This window comes from Crotalus tigris, unplaced genomic scaffold (genome assembly GCF_016545835.1).
Source record: "Crotalus tigris isolate CLP2741 ecotype Arizona unplaced genomic scaffold, ASM1654583v1 scf7180000017969.2108049, whole genome shotgun sequence".
Lineage (NCBI taxonomy): Eukaryota > Metazoa > Chordata > Lepidosauria > Squamata > Viperidae > Crotalus > Crotalus tigris.
This window is the reverse complement of record NW_024096751.1, coordinates 462,823-481,460: the sequence shown is the minus strand read 5'-3', so window position 1 is coordinate 481,460 and position 18,638 is coordinate 462,823. Positions and strand designations below refer to the sequence as shown.

General features: G+C 37.1%; 1 protein-coding gene and 1 long non-coding RNA gene across 9 annotated transcripts in view; one reads left to right on the top strand and one right to left on the bottom strand.

Moving 5' to 3' along the window:
- The window catches only part of RBM33 (RNA binding motif protein 33), a 123,852-nt gene that overhangs the window by 85,833 nt on the left and 19,381 nt on the right, over positions 1–18,638 (bottom strand). For 6 of the 8 annotated variants that reach the window (XM_039345666.1, XM_039345659.1, XM_039345663.1 and 3 more), the window contains exons 5-7: positions 11,612–11,912; positions 10,013–10,132; positions 3,672–3,843 (exon numbers count right to left, since the gene is read on the bottom strand). In XM_039345666.1, the coding sequence (XP_039201600.1) occupies positions 3,672–3,843; positions 10,013–10,132; positions 11,612–11,912 (593 nt within the window). The remainder of the gene's footprint in view (positions 1–3,671; positions 3,844–10,012; positions 10,133–11,611; positions 11,913–18,638) is intronic. The other 2 variants (XM_039345661.1, XM_039345662.1) reach the window with 1 other exon arrangement.
- Positions 3,769–10,001, top strand: LOC120308941. Its single transcript, XR_005556962.1, has 4 exons — positions 3,769–3,893; positions 7,222–7,295; positions 7,975–8,039; positions 8,681–10,001. It is a non-coding gene; the product is annotated as an uncharacterized LOC120308941 (long non-coding RNA).

Here is an 18,638-nt window from a genome sequence, read left to right as displayed (position 1 = left end):
TAAGTGTTTTCTCAATTTATGTCTAGATGTTAAAGTAAAAATTGTAACCACTCAATGGAATTCCATTTCTATACCCATAATTCTTATTAAGAGCAATCTCTTCTGAAAGAAAGTAATATTTATTACGCCACTTTTACTACAGTTTTCCCTAATAGACAACAATTATTGCAGATCACTTAACTGCTCTAGCTGACAATGGCAAACTGCTAATGAGATATCACGGGGTTATTTTTTACTGTACTTTGATACTGTTATTTATGAAACTAAGGAAACAGCTATCAAATAAATAATCAGTATTTCCAAACACTTTTTAAGATAGTTCCATAGAGACAGCTTGCTAATCTTGTACTTTTCAGATAAGAGGCTGAAAATTTTTTTTTAAAAAAGGAATTTTGTCAAATAAAAGCAAAGCGCAATAAATTTTGCTCCCATAGTTTCTTAATATCAATTGAGACAGATTTTTTTTTCCAGCTCAATATATATTCTCAAAATATTCCATTATCAAAGCATCCCACTACAAACTATCTATCTTTCCAGGCTTAACACAAGGTGCTTGTCTATAGGCAAATAGCAATAAACATACCACGCTGACCTGCTCCTTGTTTCATTTCTGGTTCCTTGAATCTCCCCAGACTCATGCACTCACTACAGAACTACTAGAAAAATACTGCTAGGTTTTTAGGGAGGATCTCCTTCAGGCACTTCCTCCCCATCAGCAAGCTAGCCAAGCCTCTTACTCCTCCCCCCTCACTTCTGCTACAGCAGTGTTTCTCAACCATGACAATTTTAAGGCATGTGGACTTCAACTCCCAGAATTCCACAGCCAGCATTGCTGGCTGTGGAATTCTGGGAGTTGAAGTCCACATGCCTTAAAATTGTCAAGATTGAGAAACACTGTGCTACAGATTCCACCACCCTAAATGGGTTTAGAATAGCATATGAGGCCCCTCTCATATACATGCAGTCCTCAGCTTACAACTATTCATTTAGCAATCATTCAAAGTCACAACAGCACCGAAAAGGTGGCTTCCAGCTGATCCTCACACTTATGACTATCACAATATACCCATGTAACGGCCATGTGACCACAATTTGGATGCTTGGCAGCTGGCACTTATTTATGATGGTTGTAGTGCCCATTGGGATTGCCATTTGAAACCTTTCCAATCAGCTTCCAACAAGCAAAATCAATGAGGGAAGGAAGATTGGCTTAACAAGTGCAGTGATTCACTTAACAACCTTAGTAAAAATGTTATGGAATGGGCACGATTTACTTAACCGCCCTGCTTAGCAAAGGAAATTCTGGTCCCAATTATAATTGTAAATCAGTGATTACCTGTAAATTACAACTCCCAGCAACTACAAACACATAAAATCTGGGAAAAGGAAATGTGGGGATATTGGGGTGGAGGGTGGCAGGTTGGAGAATTCTGATTTATGATTTGGATAGCTAAAAAGCATTTTTTTTAATATCTGCCCCTTTGAGCAATACCCAACAACTTTTGTTATTTGAAATATAGCATTTTGCGTGGTAGAGCTGAATAATCCCCAGCAACGGGCAGATCGGATTCATTGAATATGAAAGATGTTTCAAACTTCATTTAGCCCATCTCACATGTTAAATACCTGTGTGAAACGTACAGCAGATATATTATTCTCAAATTATTCTTATTATTTATTATTTTATTGGTTCCAAATTTTAGATTAATTCAGAACTAATAAATCAGACTTCTCCAACCTGCCACTCCCACCCCAATATCCCCACCCCGAGAAGCACCTACAGTCATGTGAAAAAGAAACTACTCCCTCTTTGAGTTCTATGGTTCTACGTACCAGGACACAGTAAAGAAAACCATCTGGTCCTTAGCAGTTCTTAAAAGGAGGTAAAGACAACCTCAGAGGAACAACACATGACATATTACACCATGTCATGATTTCACGTAAGTCAGATTGACTGCTAAGTCAATCTGTAAAACAGCAAAATTTCTTCAAGAGGCTTTCAATTCACAAAGCGTGAAACATCTACATTACTTCTGTATGAGGCATCAGACCAGACAGTGGACGTGTCCATGTCTCTTAATGTGACAGAAGAAATGTACTCCTGTGATAGTTTTACAGCAACATGTTCTGTTAGAAAATTACAACGTACCTTCATATCGAACTTGTAACACAGGACACTTCAAAAGAAGTCCTTCTTGTGTGTAGTTTCACAAGGTATCACACTGAGACTCACACTGAGACTCTAAATAATTCATTACTAAACCTGCCTGATTCCACCTTGCTATGACATCAATCTGAGATTTCTTTCAGTAGCATCTTTAATTAGCCTGTCCTTCTAGAAAAGCTGATTCGACCTGAAGCTCAGCGGACATTGTATGACACCTTAATATGTTTGTTCTCATATCAGGAAAGATAAGACCTATCTAAATTTACCAGATCATATTATTTTACACTACCAATACTGCCACAAGATCTTTAACAACTTCCCATCCTGAATAAATACAGGTAGTCTTAGGGCAAGGGTAGGCAACCTTGGCTCTTTTATGACTCGTGGACTTCAACTCCCAGAATTCCTGAGCCAGCCATGCTGAGGAGAAAGGGAGAGTTTCCAAGCTGAGCCATCCTGGCTCAGGAATTCTGGGAGTTGAAGTCCACGAGTCATAAAAGAGGCAAGGTTCCCCACCCCTGGCCTAGGATTACAGTGGCAATTGGGACCAAAATTACAGTTGCTACCTGGTGTGGTCATAGAGCACATCACATGACCACAGTGCTTAGCAAGGACAATCCTGGCAGTCCAGGTTGCTGTGGTCACCCCTGTGCAGCTTGCTAAGTGGGAAGCAGTGAGGGTTCCAGGTAAGCAGTGTGGGGATGATCATACACAAAAGGGAGCGCAGATGCAGACAGTGTGTGAGTCAGGGAAGGGCCAACATAAAGCACATGTGCTTCAGGTGGGTAGAAGAAGCAGGAGAGACTAAACGGAACAACTTGTGACATTCCCTGCTGACTTTCTCATGGATTTTGCTTGTGGAAAGCCAGCAGAGAAGGTCGCTGGTTACATGATCCTGCCTCCTTGCGACATCATAAACGCAAGCTGGTCACCAGAGCACCTGTACCGCATTGTAGGTGGTCACAAAGATGGTGTGATAGCTGGAACAGCTGTACCTCCATTTTGTCAACTCTGCCACAACTTCAGCACCTTAACGGTCACTGAACAAATGTACATAAGTTGAGGAGGACTGTCTGTACACATTATAAAAGTGCTCTTGAACTGCAAATTATTTTTTTTATTTTATAATTTTACTTCTTTTCACCCTCACTGCTTATAATTCAGACCTTCAGCACAATTATTTATATTTTTAATTTTTGTATTATTATTCAATTGTGCATGTAATGTGCTAGTCTGTTGTTTAACCAATAAAAAAATCTAGTTTTCTAACCATTCCTCTAAAGCAGTGGTTCTCAACCTGTGGGTCGGGACCCCATTTGGGGTCGAATGACCATTTCACGGGGGTCGCCAAGCCATGCTGTCCGCCATTTTTTCCCCTTTTCCCTAGCTGTCCTACTCCCTCTTATTGGTGGCCACACCCACTTGGGGGTCACCACAACATGGGGAACTGTATTATGGGGTCACGGCATTAGAAAGGTTAAGAACCACTGCTCTAAAGTCTTACCCAAAGTTTCTGGAATGTTTCTTCGCTCCCTTGTTATGTCTGATAGCCTAATAATTGTTCCTTCTTTCCGTTCAGTTTTGAACCGTAACCGACCAGACTCTTCATCATCTTCCTCTTCTTCATCTGACTCTTCTTTGGTCTCTTCTTGAAACTCCAGATTTTCAATAATTGCCTGTTAACAGAGAAGGACAGGATAAAATGCCGATCTTACATATTTACAAGGTTTTGAAATCTATTAAATCAGTGTGTATCATGTATAATATCATATACGCTGTCCAGAGTGGTATTTAAGCAACTCTAAGTCAAAATTCTTCAATGTTAATTTTATCATGCAATAATAAGCCATGGGTCTTTCTTAAAATTCAATATCGTTCCACTATAATATACTGTTCAATAATACAGCACTATGTGAAATTTAACTGATTTCATGAAGTGGAATGTGAAAAAAAAAAGAAATAATGCAGAAATTTAGTCCATGTTTAAATTCAGCTAATAATAATTATGGCTAAACACTTTACAAAAAGGTGTAATTTTAGGACAAGCAAGGAAGGAGAAAAATGGCATCAAAATTGTATTTTTGAAATCAAAAGTTTTTACTCAAAAGAGCTAACATTCTGAAATAGAAATTATAGAAATAACATTAAAGAAGCAATACATCTGGAGCAGTGAATTTCATTAGGGAGCAACTGTAGAACAGGCAGGACTACAATCTTTATATCTTGCTTATGGAGATTTTCAGTCATCCAGGTCATGGTTGACCCAAAAGTGTTTTTTTTTACCGAAAGGCAACTGGACTTTGTTTTTCCCTGAAGGGAACTGGAGAACTGAAGAAGCTTCTTGGATGAGAAGTAAAATATCTTCAAGGAAAAACAAAGTCCATTTGTCTTTTGGAAAAAAAAACACTTTTGGGACTTTGGATCTTTCCTCTGAGCTTCCAAGATATATCTCTTTAATCCAGGCATGTCAATGTCAACGCTGCTAACATCGGATGTTTTTGCACTGACCACAGATGGAATTGTAGCCATCTTTTACCTTTTGTTTTTAAAGTTAGATGATGCTGGGACAGGGAATGTGAAGAGAGTCCAGCTAGACATAACAACATTGGATCCAGCCTGAGAAGCAAGGTTATTGTAACCAGAGCTGATAAGAAATTGGGGAGAATGTGATTTATGACTGTTAACTGGAGGAGGGAATTGTGCTTTGATATTATGTGCTCAGGGGAGGGGAATTCAGTTTTTGGCTTTGATTACGCCCTGCCGATGTTATGAAGTTCTTTGAAGAGTTTCATCTGTCGCAACCATAACATTAAGCCAAAAACTCAACCTTTTTCCTAATTATTTTGGGGTCCCAAGCCCCAGTTGCTGTCCCTAGACAAGAGGGGTAAGTTAACAAAGATTCAGGGAAGATCTCAGCATGGAGAAAGAGATAACGCCTGAAACCAGCACCCCGGCAAAGGCTGCTACCCCAGAAGGGGGAGCGCCAGTCAGCGCGCCAGTGGAGAAGGAACTTTTTTAGGCCTCCCAGCTGAGGGCAAAGCCCAAGCCGCAAGGACAGCTGATCTGGTCGTCAGAATAGCTCCAACCCAGCAGAAACTCCAGACACCTCGAGGCAGCCTTGCCACCTTCAAGTGCTTCAAAGACGGACGAGGTTGGGCTGCCAAGAGGGGATTCTCGCATGTTGTCTTCCCCAGACCGATGGAGAACCACGAAATCGTCTGCTGCTGAGGACTGAAACCTTACAACCTTGCGCCTACACCTCGAAAAAAAATCACTGAGCGAGAGAGAAGGTGGGCTGTGTGGGAAAAGGAGGTGTTCACAATCCGCTGGGCTCTGGGGCCTTTCAAGTATGGACTGATCATAAAAATCTAGAAGCGCTGAAAACTCCCCATAAATTGTCTCTGAAACAAGTGCGATGGGCGCAGTACTTTAACCATTTTAACTTCACTTTAAAATACATACCAGGACAGAAAAACTTCTTAGCAAATGCTCTATCCAGACTGTCCCAATATAAAAGCCAGCATGAAGAGGTTAATGAGGCACTTATCTCCAATCCATAAACAGCCTCTCAATTCACGCCATGCAGAATCCCACCTCCAAGAGCCCCTAACCCTGATGACCCTGGGGCAAAGAAAATAAAACAAGAGCTCCTCACCGACCAATGGTTCAAAGACAATCAAACATCCCTAATGTGCAGGGATGGTTTGGCTTACAAGGGGGGAAAGTTATACTTGCCAGAGACCTCCACCTTAACACTCTCCGACACGGCCATGATATTAAACAGCCTGGACATTTTGGATATTTAAAAACATTACACCCCATCCGCCGGCAATTCTGGTGGCTGGGTTTGAAACGGGATGTCGAAAGCTATGTTAAGAGTTGTGCTGTATGTGCCACCATGAAAAGAATTCCAGGGAAACCCCCTGGGTTGTTGCAACCAGTGGCAGATCCTTCCCAACCATGGGAAGAAATTGCTATGGATTTTATAGTAGATCTATCTGAAAGTAGAGGAAATACAGTCATCTGGACTGTGATAAATCTGTTTTCAAAGCAGGCTCATTTCACCAACAGCAAAGAGCTTCCGTCCGCCCAACAATTGACCAAAATGTTTTTAAAACACATCTACCAGCTGCATGGCGCATTAAACGAACAATCTCGGACAGGAGCGTGCAGTTCACAGCTAGGTTTTGGAGAAGTTTCCTTAAACTAATTGGTTCATCTCAAGGTCTATCATCTGTTTTTCATCCAGCTACTAATGGGAGTGGGCTGAATCCATGAACTCAATAGTGGAGCAATATCTCAAATGCTATGTCAGCTATCAATAAACAAACTGGACTGACCTCCTCCCCTTCGCAGAGGTGGCTTACAATAACTCTGTTCACAGCGATACTGGCTTCATGCCTTTTAAAGTGGCCACAGGAAAAGAGTTCAACCCGATACCTGAATATCCCCAGGCGCCCTCCACTTCACAGACACTTGACCAATGGGTAAAGGGGTGGGAAGAAGTTTGGAAAACCACAAAAACTGCTTTTAAAAAAGCTTCCGAGGCATATAAAAAGCAGGCGGATAGAAAAAGGGCTATTCAAAGAACATTCCAAGTTGGGGAAAAGATTTATCTGTCGACTAAATATTTACAGTTCAAATTACCCAGTAAGCAGCTAGTACCAAAGTTCTTGGGACCTTTCCCCATTATAAAGATCATTAACCCAGTTACAGTGGAATTAAAACTCCCTAAGCTCTTAGGAAAAATTCACCATTTTCCATTGCAACTTGTTGAAACCTTACCAGGATTCCACTTTAAGACCTCCCCCTAAGAAGGCACCTCGACCCCTCGTGGTGTCAGGACAGACTATGAAGTAAAGCATATTCTTGACTCTAGAATTTTTAAAGGGAAATTGCAGTATTTAATACAATGGAAGGGATACTCGTTATCTGAAGCCACTTGGGTGAAGTCTAGCAATGTGAAAGCTGATAGACTCATTACTAGGTTTTATAAGAAACACCATAACAAACCGAGAGGCAATCCCTAACCTGTGCTTTTGTTTATATTATAGGATTTATCCTTTTTATAAGGAGGGGGCAGATATCAACGCTGCTAACATCAGATGTTTTTGCAATGACAACAGATGTAATTATAGCCATCTTTTACCTTTTGCTTTTAGAGTTAGATGATGCTGGGAGGGGGAATGTAAACGAAAGTCCAGGTAGACATAACAACACTGAATCCAGCATGAGAAGCAAGGGAGAGGAAACCCGCGCTTCAAGCTAATTGGAGAATGTGATTTATGACAATTAATTGGAGGAAGGAATTGTCCTTTGATACTCTGTGCTCAGGGGAGGGGAATTCAGTTTTTGGCTTTGATTATGCAGTGCCAATGTTATGCTACTCAAAATAAAGACTCTTTAAGGTAAACAATGCCTCAAAGTTCTTTGAAGAGTTTCACCTGTCAGAACCATGACAGTCAAACTTGCGACATCACATGACGTCGCGCGATGTATCACGATTTTTCCCCACTGCTGGCAATGGGGTGGGTGCGGTTTTGGCGTGACGCATCCAGCCCGTGGGCCGGCACTTTGACATGCCTGCTTTATTCATTCTTTAAAGTCTATACTAAAAATCAGTGTTTCGTGTCAAGATAGGAGAGTGCTGCATTTCTTATTATGAGTTCAGGAGGATTAATTTCAGATTGCAATATTTAAAAATAATTTGGGGAAGTCTAAATTATTTAAGAATTTTTCCAGGCTAAAATATATAAAGGGGAATGCTGCATTAAAATTGAATGGCTACTTCCTTGTTATGTTAACAGTGTTCATCAGAAAACATTAAGGAACGTCAGCCTTCCCAAGCAGACTACACAGGAAACATGACCAGGTGAGTTAATACTACTTTACTGTAAGACAATCTTAAAACACATAGGTCCCACCATCTCTTTTTATAGCCTAAGAAGTTAAAAGACTCTTCTGAGTCTCTTTCCCTGTCCATTATGCAATTTGCAGCTGACCTTGCAACTGCATCTGACCCTTCCTGAGGCAGCATCTCTTCCCTTCTTCCATCTCCCAAGACCTTTCCCACATACCATTACAGTTAATGTATTTAGGATCATAGCCATAACTCTTAACAGAAGTTTGGAAATCTTTCTCACTGCTCACTTCCTGTAACTGAATAACCTCCCACAAAGCATAACAAAACAGAAAATGAGTTAATAAAATTCCTGGAAGTGTAAGAGAAATAATATTTGAGGGTAAGAGAATTATAGCATTTTTCAACTGGATGACTTTGGCAAGATTCCTCTGTGTAGTGAAAGCTTTAAAATATTCTCTTTACAGTTTGCATGGTATAAGTTAGTGTCTTATTACTGATAGGCTACATTCTTAAATTACTGAAATTAATCTGTTAGGAATGATTGAAAAAGAAAAAAAAACATCAGTGCTAGTTATGGTGCCTACAAGATATTTTTTTCAAACCCTACAATTCTACTCTTAATCTACAGAGCACTGTACTTTCTATTGCAGGAAGTGCTTCAACATGCTTAAAAGAAGAAAATCACAGAATTTAAATACCAAGTAAACCAACCAGTACTCTAAGGAATACACTAACTTGGATGATGAGCCCTTATTTTAAGGTGATAGAGGGGAAAAAATGAACTGCCTGTCAAACAGTCCAACTAAAGCTCCCACTCCGGACTTCAAAAGAAACTGAGGATGAGGAAAACCTTAAATCCAAATATAATCCCCCTTCCCTCAAATACAGGCAGTGAAAGCTAAGAGTGGCAGCTAGCCTCTTGTAGAAGAGGAAAAGAAAATAAATGCCTCACCGAAAAATAAACTTATTGCTCAGGTAATGACTGGTATTTTCATGGACAGATGCCTTAAGTCACTCTAAATTTCTTGTCTCTATCTTCTAGCAAGGTCTCATCTACTCATCCAACGGTTTTGAAATGTCAAGGATCAAAATTCTTATGGAACGGAGAATGTGGTATACAGCACATGTTAAATATCTAGCCAAGATTTAGGTTTCATCACTAGCTTCTAAGACCGTTTCTCCTTTGATGCAATGGAGAAGGAAATCAAATTGAACAAGGAATGAGAAGTCTCGACAGAAAACTCTGTAGAAGAACTAGTTTACTAAAATATCATTCAAGCACAACTGAGTTTTCGTTATTTGGGGTTTTTTTTTTTTTTTACATTTACTTGCTAGCAAGTAGGTCATGATGTTTATGGAATAAAGATAATATATGAGAACACTGTGAGCAGATGAATGAAACTGTTTCAACTACATATAAGGAATGCTAAAAAAAGGTGACTCGGTTTCCACAAAGAACAAAGTGAAAAATGATCGAGGATTTTATATCAAGCAGAAGATACTTCAATGCAGAACAATTAATTCTGGTATAATGCTAAGCATTTATGAATTTCTGGTCACAAAGTACTGTGCATTTTCTTCTAAAGCATGGCTATGGACACGTTTTAAAAAAATTCAGATATGAAAAGTAAATGAAATATTGGATGATGACTGAAGTGGGCTCTATTACTCCAGCGCTATTTGTAAAGGCTGCCAAAAATGAGAAACAAATGGAGGAGAAGCAGCTGTGGCACAAGTAGCACGTACACCACTTGCCTTCATATCTCTAGTTTTTCCCTGAAAATGAGTATTCAGGAATGTTGAACATCCTGGTATATAAGTCTGCTTGCTAAAAGTTAACATCATAGGGTCGTAGTTTCTCTTTATAGCTACTTTTGCAATAGAAATATTGAGAAAAAGCAATGCCAAAGGTAAATACCAAATTGAAAAATCTATCTGAAATATGTTTTTTTTTTTTTAATGTTCCAGCTTTTCTGCAGTACCTCTTCTGACTCATTTGGAGGTGACTGGGTATCAGCAACCTCTTCTAACTCTTCTTCAGCTACATATTCTTGTTGTTCAATTACTTGTTCTCCACTATAAGATTGTACATAATCTTCATCCTGAAAGAAATGCACAAGGAAGCCTTTCACTTAAACTAATTTTATTTTCTAAATATATCACTGCTTATTTATTCAGAAGGGGCTGGTATAAATGCAATCTTCCAACTTGACGAGCTCTGATTAACAGACTGGAAAAAAGTCATAAACTTCCGTACTTCTGTACATTTTCTATCTCCAGCATCTTGAATCTACCTTAAATATAACTGATTTATGCAAACTAGTTTTTATCAGTGAATTAGGATTTAAATGGTGAATGGAGCTTAAGATAAATTATAATTAATATTAATCATGACAACAACTTTATACCTTGTTGCAACTAAGACTTAATGGGTGAGAAATTGGAATCCATATGATTATATAAAGGTTATGAAGATTCAAATACAACACTACATTCATATAGGTATCCGTTAAACCAACAACACATTTAATATATTTATATGAGGCAGCTATTTATTTTTTGTATCAATAACTTAGAAGATAAACCCTCTTAAAATTTAAAACATGACACCAGCATTACTATAATTAGTACAGTTTTAAAAACATGTGTTAGGAAAAATTATATCTACTTACTTAAAGCATATATACCCTACTCCATAAAATGAAAATTAATTGCTCCCAGAGCAGCTTACATGGCATAATGATGTGATAGTTCACATTAATTCCTTTTTAAATGTAGAATTTTTGATTTTAATAAAATATTCAACTAATTTGAGAGTAATACAATACCTTTATTTTCATGAAATGTACTTTCCCATTATTTATTTATGTCTTATACATCTAAGAATAACATACAGTATTTTATTATGTGATTTAGGCTTTAAAGCAAAGATAAAGGAACAATAAATCCTTTTGTTTGCTAGGGTATTTTTAGTTGAGAAATACTTCTAATAAATGGCAATAAATCTATTCTAGTTTCAAATCAGAGCAATATACACTGAAACTGAAACAAATTATATATGAGACATGTTCTAAAGTAACCTCAAATCTCTTTATTCAGTTTTAGACAGTTCTCAATTACAAAAAAAGGGGAGGGTGGAAATGAGTGAGCAGAACATCAATCACTTTGGAATATTAGCACCTTAAAGATGTCTTTAGCAGGTCAATAATCTTTTCACCTTCGAAGGACTTTATCAGATCTTGTCTAAAGCCTGGATAAAAGCTTTTGCATTAAGTACTTCTAACAATTGGCACTGCGTCTGCACCACACAAAGCTGTTTTCTTCCTTAAGGATACAATCTTCAAGGTCATGATTCTCAACTGCCTTCCAGAATGACAAAAGAGCATTACCTGCAGCCAAACAAGCTGTCAACACAAACTTTGTCACAGTCTAGATAAAGAAACTGGCAGACAGTGATAATAGGTCTAATTTTGTTCTGGTCCCAAAGGGAGGTAAACAGATTTCAGATCAGTCTAAAAACCTAAGCATGTGCAGCAATGTTATCTCAAAAACTAAAATAGAAGGGAAAAAAAAAACCTCACCGGAAATTCATCTAGAGGTTCATTGATTTCAAGATCCAGCACTTCATCGTTATAATTCTCTTCTTCACCCTGATCTTCCTCATATTCTATTTGATCTTCTATCAACTCAGCCTCTTGGCCTTCATATTGTTCTTCCGAATACTCCTCCGCATACTCCTCAGGAACATCTGATTTGTCATAACCAATTTCATCTTCCCCTTGTTCATACTCTAAGTCTTGTTCAATAGATGGGTCATTAGCATTCTCAAAGGATGTAACCACGCTAGATGAAGCATTAAGACTCACAGTGAGATCTTGAGAACTACAATAAGGCAAAAAAAAGTGTTTTTAATTTAAATCAATAGATTATTAGTGTGCAACAATATCCACATTAAGTAGAGCAAAATTTATTGATGCATCAATTTGATTTCATATCATAAACTCATAACGTGCATACTTATAATACTGTTTCATCCCCAATGGGATCAAACCAACTATAGGTTCTAACAGATTAGATTGGCATGAAGTGTGAGATAACTGAGCAAGTTGCATTCCGTTTTAAATCCCAAGTTAACAAATATACACAGAAGGAGATCAGCGTTACCAAATATACACATTTAGTGCAACATTATACTAGCTACATTAATATTGCTGAGTACCAATGCTTTGGAATTTTAGGTTACTGAAATATTTTTTAAAGGGTATGCTTGAATATACTTCAATATGCTAGAATTTACATTTAATTCATATATATATATATATATATATATATATATATATATATATATATATATATATATATATATATATATATATATATAAATCAATAAATAGTTGAACACCAAGAGAATAAAATTATACAAAAGTTAAAAATGTTAAAACTTTTATTTACTAAACCTAGCTTTCGTCAAGAGCTCTTGACGAAAGCTAGGTTTAGTAAATAAAAGTTTTAACATTAAAAAGTTTTTATTTTCCATTTATTCATCATACAAAATACAATTTACAAGATAAGATAAATTCATAACCATTGGTACCGCCTGCCCATTCCCCCCAGGCTGCGTCCACCCTCTCTAATACCTTCCCTACTTCCCTCCTCTTTTTCTCCTCCCCTCCTACTCTCTTCCCCTCCCCTTCTCCTCTTACCATCCTACTTCCTCCCTACACCTTCCTCCCCTCTCATCCCTCTCAAACACATGAACGCAGCATAGGGGAAATGCCCAAGCACCACCTCTCTCATAAACTACCATATCTGTATTATCCTTACCCACCCACCCTCAACCCTCCCCCCCCCTCACTTCCCAGAGCAGAGTACAGGATTATTAATGACAAAGTTAACAATAAAAAAAAGAAAAGAAAAAAGAAAAGGAAAGAAAAAAAATCATACTTAGCCTTTAACTCCCCTTAAATTACATCATAAACAAATCACTACATTTACTATAAAATTTACTCATAAAATAAATGAAACTTTGTAGTCCCATACTTTTTCTGAATATAATCTATCCATCTTCTCCATACAATAATATATCTTTCTTGTGTATGATCCTTCAAATAAGCAGAAATTTTTGCCATTTCTGCAAAATTAGAAACTTTAAATATCCATTCTTCTAAAGTAGGCAACGAATCTTTCTTCCAGTATGAGCCTACTAGTAACCTTGCTGCAGTTAATAAATTCGACATTAAAATAGTTTCTTTGTCATTTAAATCCACAAAAATACCCAATAAAAGTAATTGAGGAGTAAACTTTATCTTCCTTCTAAAAATCTTTTGAATGTTCCACCAAATCATAATCCAAAAAGCCTTTACCTTTTTACAATCCCACCAAATGTGAAAATATGTCGCATCCAAATTACCACATCTCCAACATTTGGGTTGTAAATTAGAATACATACAAGATAATTTTTTAGGATCTAGATGCCATCTATAAAACATTTTATAGGCGACTTCCGGTGGATCTGCGCGGCGATGGCGGCTACTTTGTAGCCATCCTCCTGGGTAAGTGTAATGAATCGCTATGAACAGCGTACATCAGCTGTTCTGCGGTTCAAAATCCCCCTCCCGGGCAAAGGGGGGGGAAGAGGGTTGTCTGAATAGTGGTAGAGCCTCTTATGTACCCCCAATTTCTTTTTTGGGGGGTGACAGAGTGCTCCCACGGAGTTCAGACTGTCTCCGCTTCCCAGCTGTTTTTGCCCTAGGGACAAAACAAGCCGTTGCAACCACCTCCGCGCTTAAAGGGACCTGGTGAGTTTTTTTTAGAAGCGGACAGAGTTGATTAGAGGATTTACTTTTTGCTTTTTTTGATTTTATATGTATTTTAAGCTTAAAGGTTTATTTTCATGTTTATATTCTCTCCTTTTACTTTTTACTTTGTGCTGAAAGGGAAAGTAAAATGGCGATCGGCAGACTTTCTAGCGTTTTTTTGGGGGGGGGAAGTTAGAATGGCGATCGGTTTCTCTTACTTTCTCTTTTTTTTTTTCTTCTTTTTAATGATTGGATGGATTTTAGAAGCATTATTATTTTTGTTGTTTAATTTTTTAAACATTATTGTTTTTGTTTGACTTTTTTGCTTTGTCTTTTGTACTTTTAAAAGGCAGGCTTTTTGGTGTTTTTTCTTCCCCCTTTTTAATGATTGGAACGGATACTTTAATTTCTTTTTTCTTTTTTCTTCTTTTTTAACTCCCCTTTTTTATTATTTTAAATTTTTGTAATTCTCAAGAAGGAGTAAAGTTTTTTTGTTTTTTTTTAAGATGGCTCCAAAGCGTCTAGGGACTCTTACAGTTCCTAAATCAATAGTTTCACCCTCTTCTGTGGTTCAACCAACAATCATGAAGGATTTGCAAGATATGATGGGAAATCTCACAATTCAAATTAGGGCAGAAATGAAAAAGATTTTAGAGGAAAATAACAAGATTTTGAGGCAAGACATAGTTTTGGCTTTAAAAGGAGTTGCTTCTGTTATTGAAAAGTTGAACTCCCGTGTGGAAGAAGTAGCTGAAAAAGTGGAATTAATGGAGGGAAAAACTGAAAGTATGGAAAAAGAAATGGAAAATGAGATTCTTATGCTTCAATATGGACAAATGGAATATGCCTTAAGAATTAGAGGCTTGGGAGAGTCCTTGCAAGGAGATCTGAAAGAGATGGTTGCAAAGGATTTTGCTTGATTTTGAATAAAGAAAAAAAAGAAATACTTAGTGAAATTGAAAAATTATTTCGAGTTAACTCAGTGGTGGCAGTGCAAAAGAATTTGCCAAGAGATGTGGTAATCTACTTTGGGAAAAGATCTCTACGCAATGAAATTATACAAGCTTTTTATAAAAAGAGATTTCAAATCGCTTCACAAGATGTTATAATTTTAAAGGAGATCCCATCTAAAATTTTAAGAAGAAGAAAGGAGTTTGCTTTTTTAGCAAATGAACTTAAAAAGAGACGAATTTCGTTCAGATGGGATGTTCCGATTGGAATGGTGGTGAACTACCTGGGGATATCTTATAGACTTAATACTGCTTCTCAAGCAAAAGATTTTTATACTTCGGTCCTGGGGCTATGTTCATCGTCATCTATTAAGTTTAAAACCTTGGAAGAAAAGAATGGAGAAGTACAGTTTGAAGACTTTAAAATTGGGGAACCACTGCCTGAGAGATCTCAACATGTTCAGATTGAGGAGCAGAAGATAACTTGTGTAGCATATAACTGTAAAGAAAAGCAACAACAGAAGAAGATCAAGGAAGCTTCACATCTAGTGGTTTCTGAATCTGTGGGAGAAGCAAGACTTATAAAGCCTCTGGAGCAATCTTCAAGGATGGAATTGTTGTCTGAAATGAAAAATGGGAAATCTCAGCTTGAGGAGTCTCAACAAGTTGAGAGGAAGGGGCAGAAGACAATTCGTGCAACACATAATTATAAAGAAAAAGACCAACAGAATAAGGAGTTTAAGGAATCCCCACATGTATTGGCTTCTGAGTTGTTGGGAGATTCAGAAATTTTGAAGGAATCCTTAAAGGCAGATCTCAAAGAATTTCTCTTGAGTTTGATAAAAATTAGAGAATGATAAGGATGGAGAATGAAAATGGACAATCGAGATTGATGGAATTTGTTATTGGTGAAGATTTAAATTTTTAATGTGTTTATTGTGGATGGAATTTGTTGTTGATAAAGATTTAAATGTGTATAAGGGATTTCTTAAGTTTTAAGTAATGTTTAAATTTGTGTTTTGGGGGAGTTTATAAAAATGATAATAATATTAGCATGATATTAGAAGGTTTGGAGTATACTATAATGTGTTTAGTGTTTGGGTTTATTTTTTTTCTAATTATTATTATTATTATTTTTAAGATGGAACTTGATTAAATGTGTATAAGGGGACTCTAAGGTTTTAAGTTTTAAGTAATGTTTAAATCTGTGTTTTGGAGGGAGTATAACTCGTTTAATTAAACGTATTTAGATTTGTTTATGATTTAAATTAGATTTTATATTATAGTTATAGATGTTCAAAGAAAGTAGTGTTTAAAATTGTGTTCTGGGAGGAACTTATATAGAATGATGGATAATATTATAAGTATGATTAGAAGATGTTTAGAGTACATTATAATGTGCTTAATGATTATTACTTTCTAGAGATAATCTATTTAATTTAAAATATCTAGACTTGTTTAGGATTTATATGTGTTTTAAGTTTTATATGTGTTTTAAGTTTTTTCTTTTTTTCTTTTTTTTCTTCGAAATATTTTGGATAAGCCTGTAATCAACTCTGGGAGGTCCAGGGGAGGGTTAGGGAGGTTTGGGGAGTTGGGGGAGGGTACTGGAGGCTGGGGGGGTTTGGGGAGGGGATTTGTCTTGTAAAATTTCAAAAATTTTCAATAAAAAAAAACATTTTATAAAAATTTTCCCTCAAATTTTGAATTTGCATTTAATTCTTATAGGCATCAACATCAACCAATGTTCAATTTGAGTTGTGTCAATAGATCCTATCTAAATTCTGAGAAGGAATCATAGGTTTTCTGGTAAAAAAAATTCTATAAAACCCTATCAATTCAGTAAACTAAAAAATAATTATTTTTGTTCATTAAAATATAGCAATTTGTAGTACATGAAGTAATAATTATCTGTAAGTTTCCTTTTACATTCTCTCCAAAAACTATTTATCGGGTTTTGTTTCTTTGGGAATTCAAAGGAACCCAAGGCGGATTCCTTCCTTCATATTTCTCCCCACAACCATCCTGTGAAGTAGGCAGGATGAGAGATTGATTGGTTAAAAGTCACCAAGTGAGCTGCCAGGGCTGAAGGTGGAACTAAACTTGGATCTTCCTAATGACGATTCAAGTTGTCAATTACAAAAACCATGACATGCAAAAGTCATGGAAATGAACAAATTAGAAGGCAGTAATGCTTTCAAAGTCAAGTTTCCAAGACGCAGTTCTGTCCTGGGTATAAAGACCAAAATGCAATTATTATTACATGTGAACCACTTCTGGGAAACCTCAGTCCCGAATAGAGTTCAGAGTCAGACTTGTTCTGTTCTTACGTGTGATGTCTGAAATAGAAATATGATCTAGATATTATATGGGGTTTGCTATATTTTAATTCCTAATTCTGCTTTGCCAAGAAACTTTTAGCAAAGGCAGAATTGATTAAAGATGGTTGTAACTCAAAGTTTCCTGTCAAAACATCGGGGCTGAACCACTAGGCAAATGAGAAAGAAGTGAGAACAATTCTTTAGTTTAATATGTCAGGCAATACTTCTAATAGGACTAATTTCAATCACATTGATCTATATTGTTTTTCTGTATGAGTGTACACATTCAGTCCTGCAGGGTCTCACTGACTGAATGATTTTTATTTCCTTCCATCAACAAGAAGATGGGGAAAGGTGTGTATCTAAAACAAATAGGAGGGTGAAAAAATATACCAACAATATACCTAAGAAATTCAACACAGCCATTTAATAAAAAAAAAAGGCCGAATAATTCTACAAATGTCTATGGAGATTCTCAGTCCTCCAGGTCATGTTGTCTCAAAGGCAACTGGACTTCCTTTGTTTTTCCTTGAAGATGTTTTGCTTCTCATCCAAGTTAGAACTGAAGAAACTTCTTGGATGAGAAGCAAAACATCTTCATGGAAAAACAAAGAAAGTCCAGTTGCCTTTTGAAGAAGCACCTTTGGGGTAATTGTTAAAATGTATTCTTAATGCAAATGAATAAAACAACAGTTCTTAATAAAATTTTGCAGTTAAGATTATGCCTACATGTAGCAGGCATCCTCTTTCTTCCTCGAGGCATTTAACAGAAGTATTTTTTTAATCAGTTACACTTAGTAACAATTACATTCCTAATACATACATCAAAAGAAAAGTTATATAATTAGAAATTCACATTAGAATAGCTATTCCTAAGGAATTCCTAGAAGCAATTAAATTTTAGTAGTAACTGTGAGAGGGACCTCGGAGTCCTAGTGGACAATCACCTAAATATAAGCCAGCAGTGTGCTGCAGCTGCCAAAAAGGCCAACACAGTGCTGGGCTGCATTAACAGAGGGATAGAATCAAGATCATGTGAAGTATTAATACCACTTTACAATGCCTTGGTAAGGCCACACTTGGAATACTGCATCCAGTTTTGGTTACTGCGATGTAAAAAAGATGTTGAGACTCTAGAAAGAGTGCAGAGAAGAGCAACAAAGATGATTAGGGGACTGGAGGCTAAAGCATATAAGGAACGGCTGCCAGAATTGGGTCTGTCTAGTTTAACGAAGAGAAGGACGAAGGGGGACATGATAGCAGTGTTCCAATATCTCAGGAGCTGCCACAAAGAAGAGGGAGTCAAGCTATTTTGCAAAGCGCCTGAAAGCAGGACAAGAAGCAGCGGGTGGAAACTAATCAAGGAGAGAAGCAACCTAGAACTAAGGAGAAACTTCCTGACAGTTAGAACAATCAACCAGTGGAACAATCTGCCTCCAGAAGCGGTGAATGCTCCAACACTTTAAGTTTTCTTAAACTGGAGAGCCATTTGTCCGAAATGGTATAGGGTTACCTGCCTGAGCAGGGGGTTGGACTAGA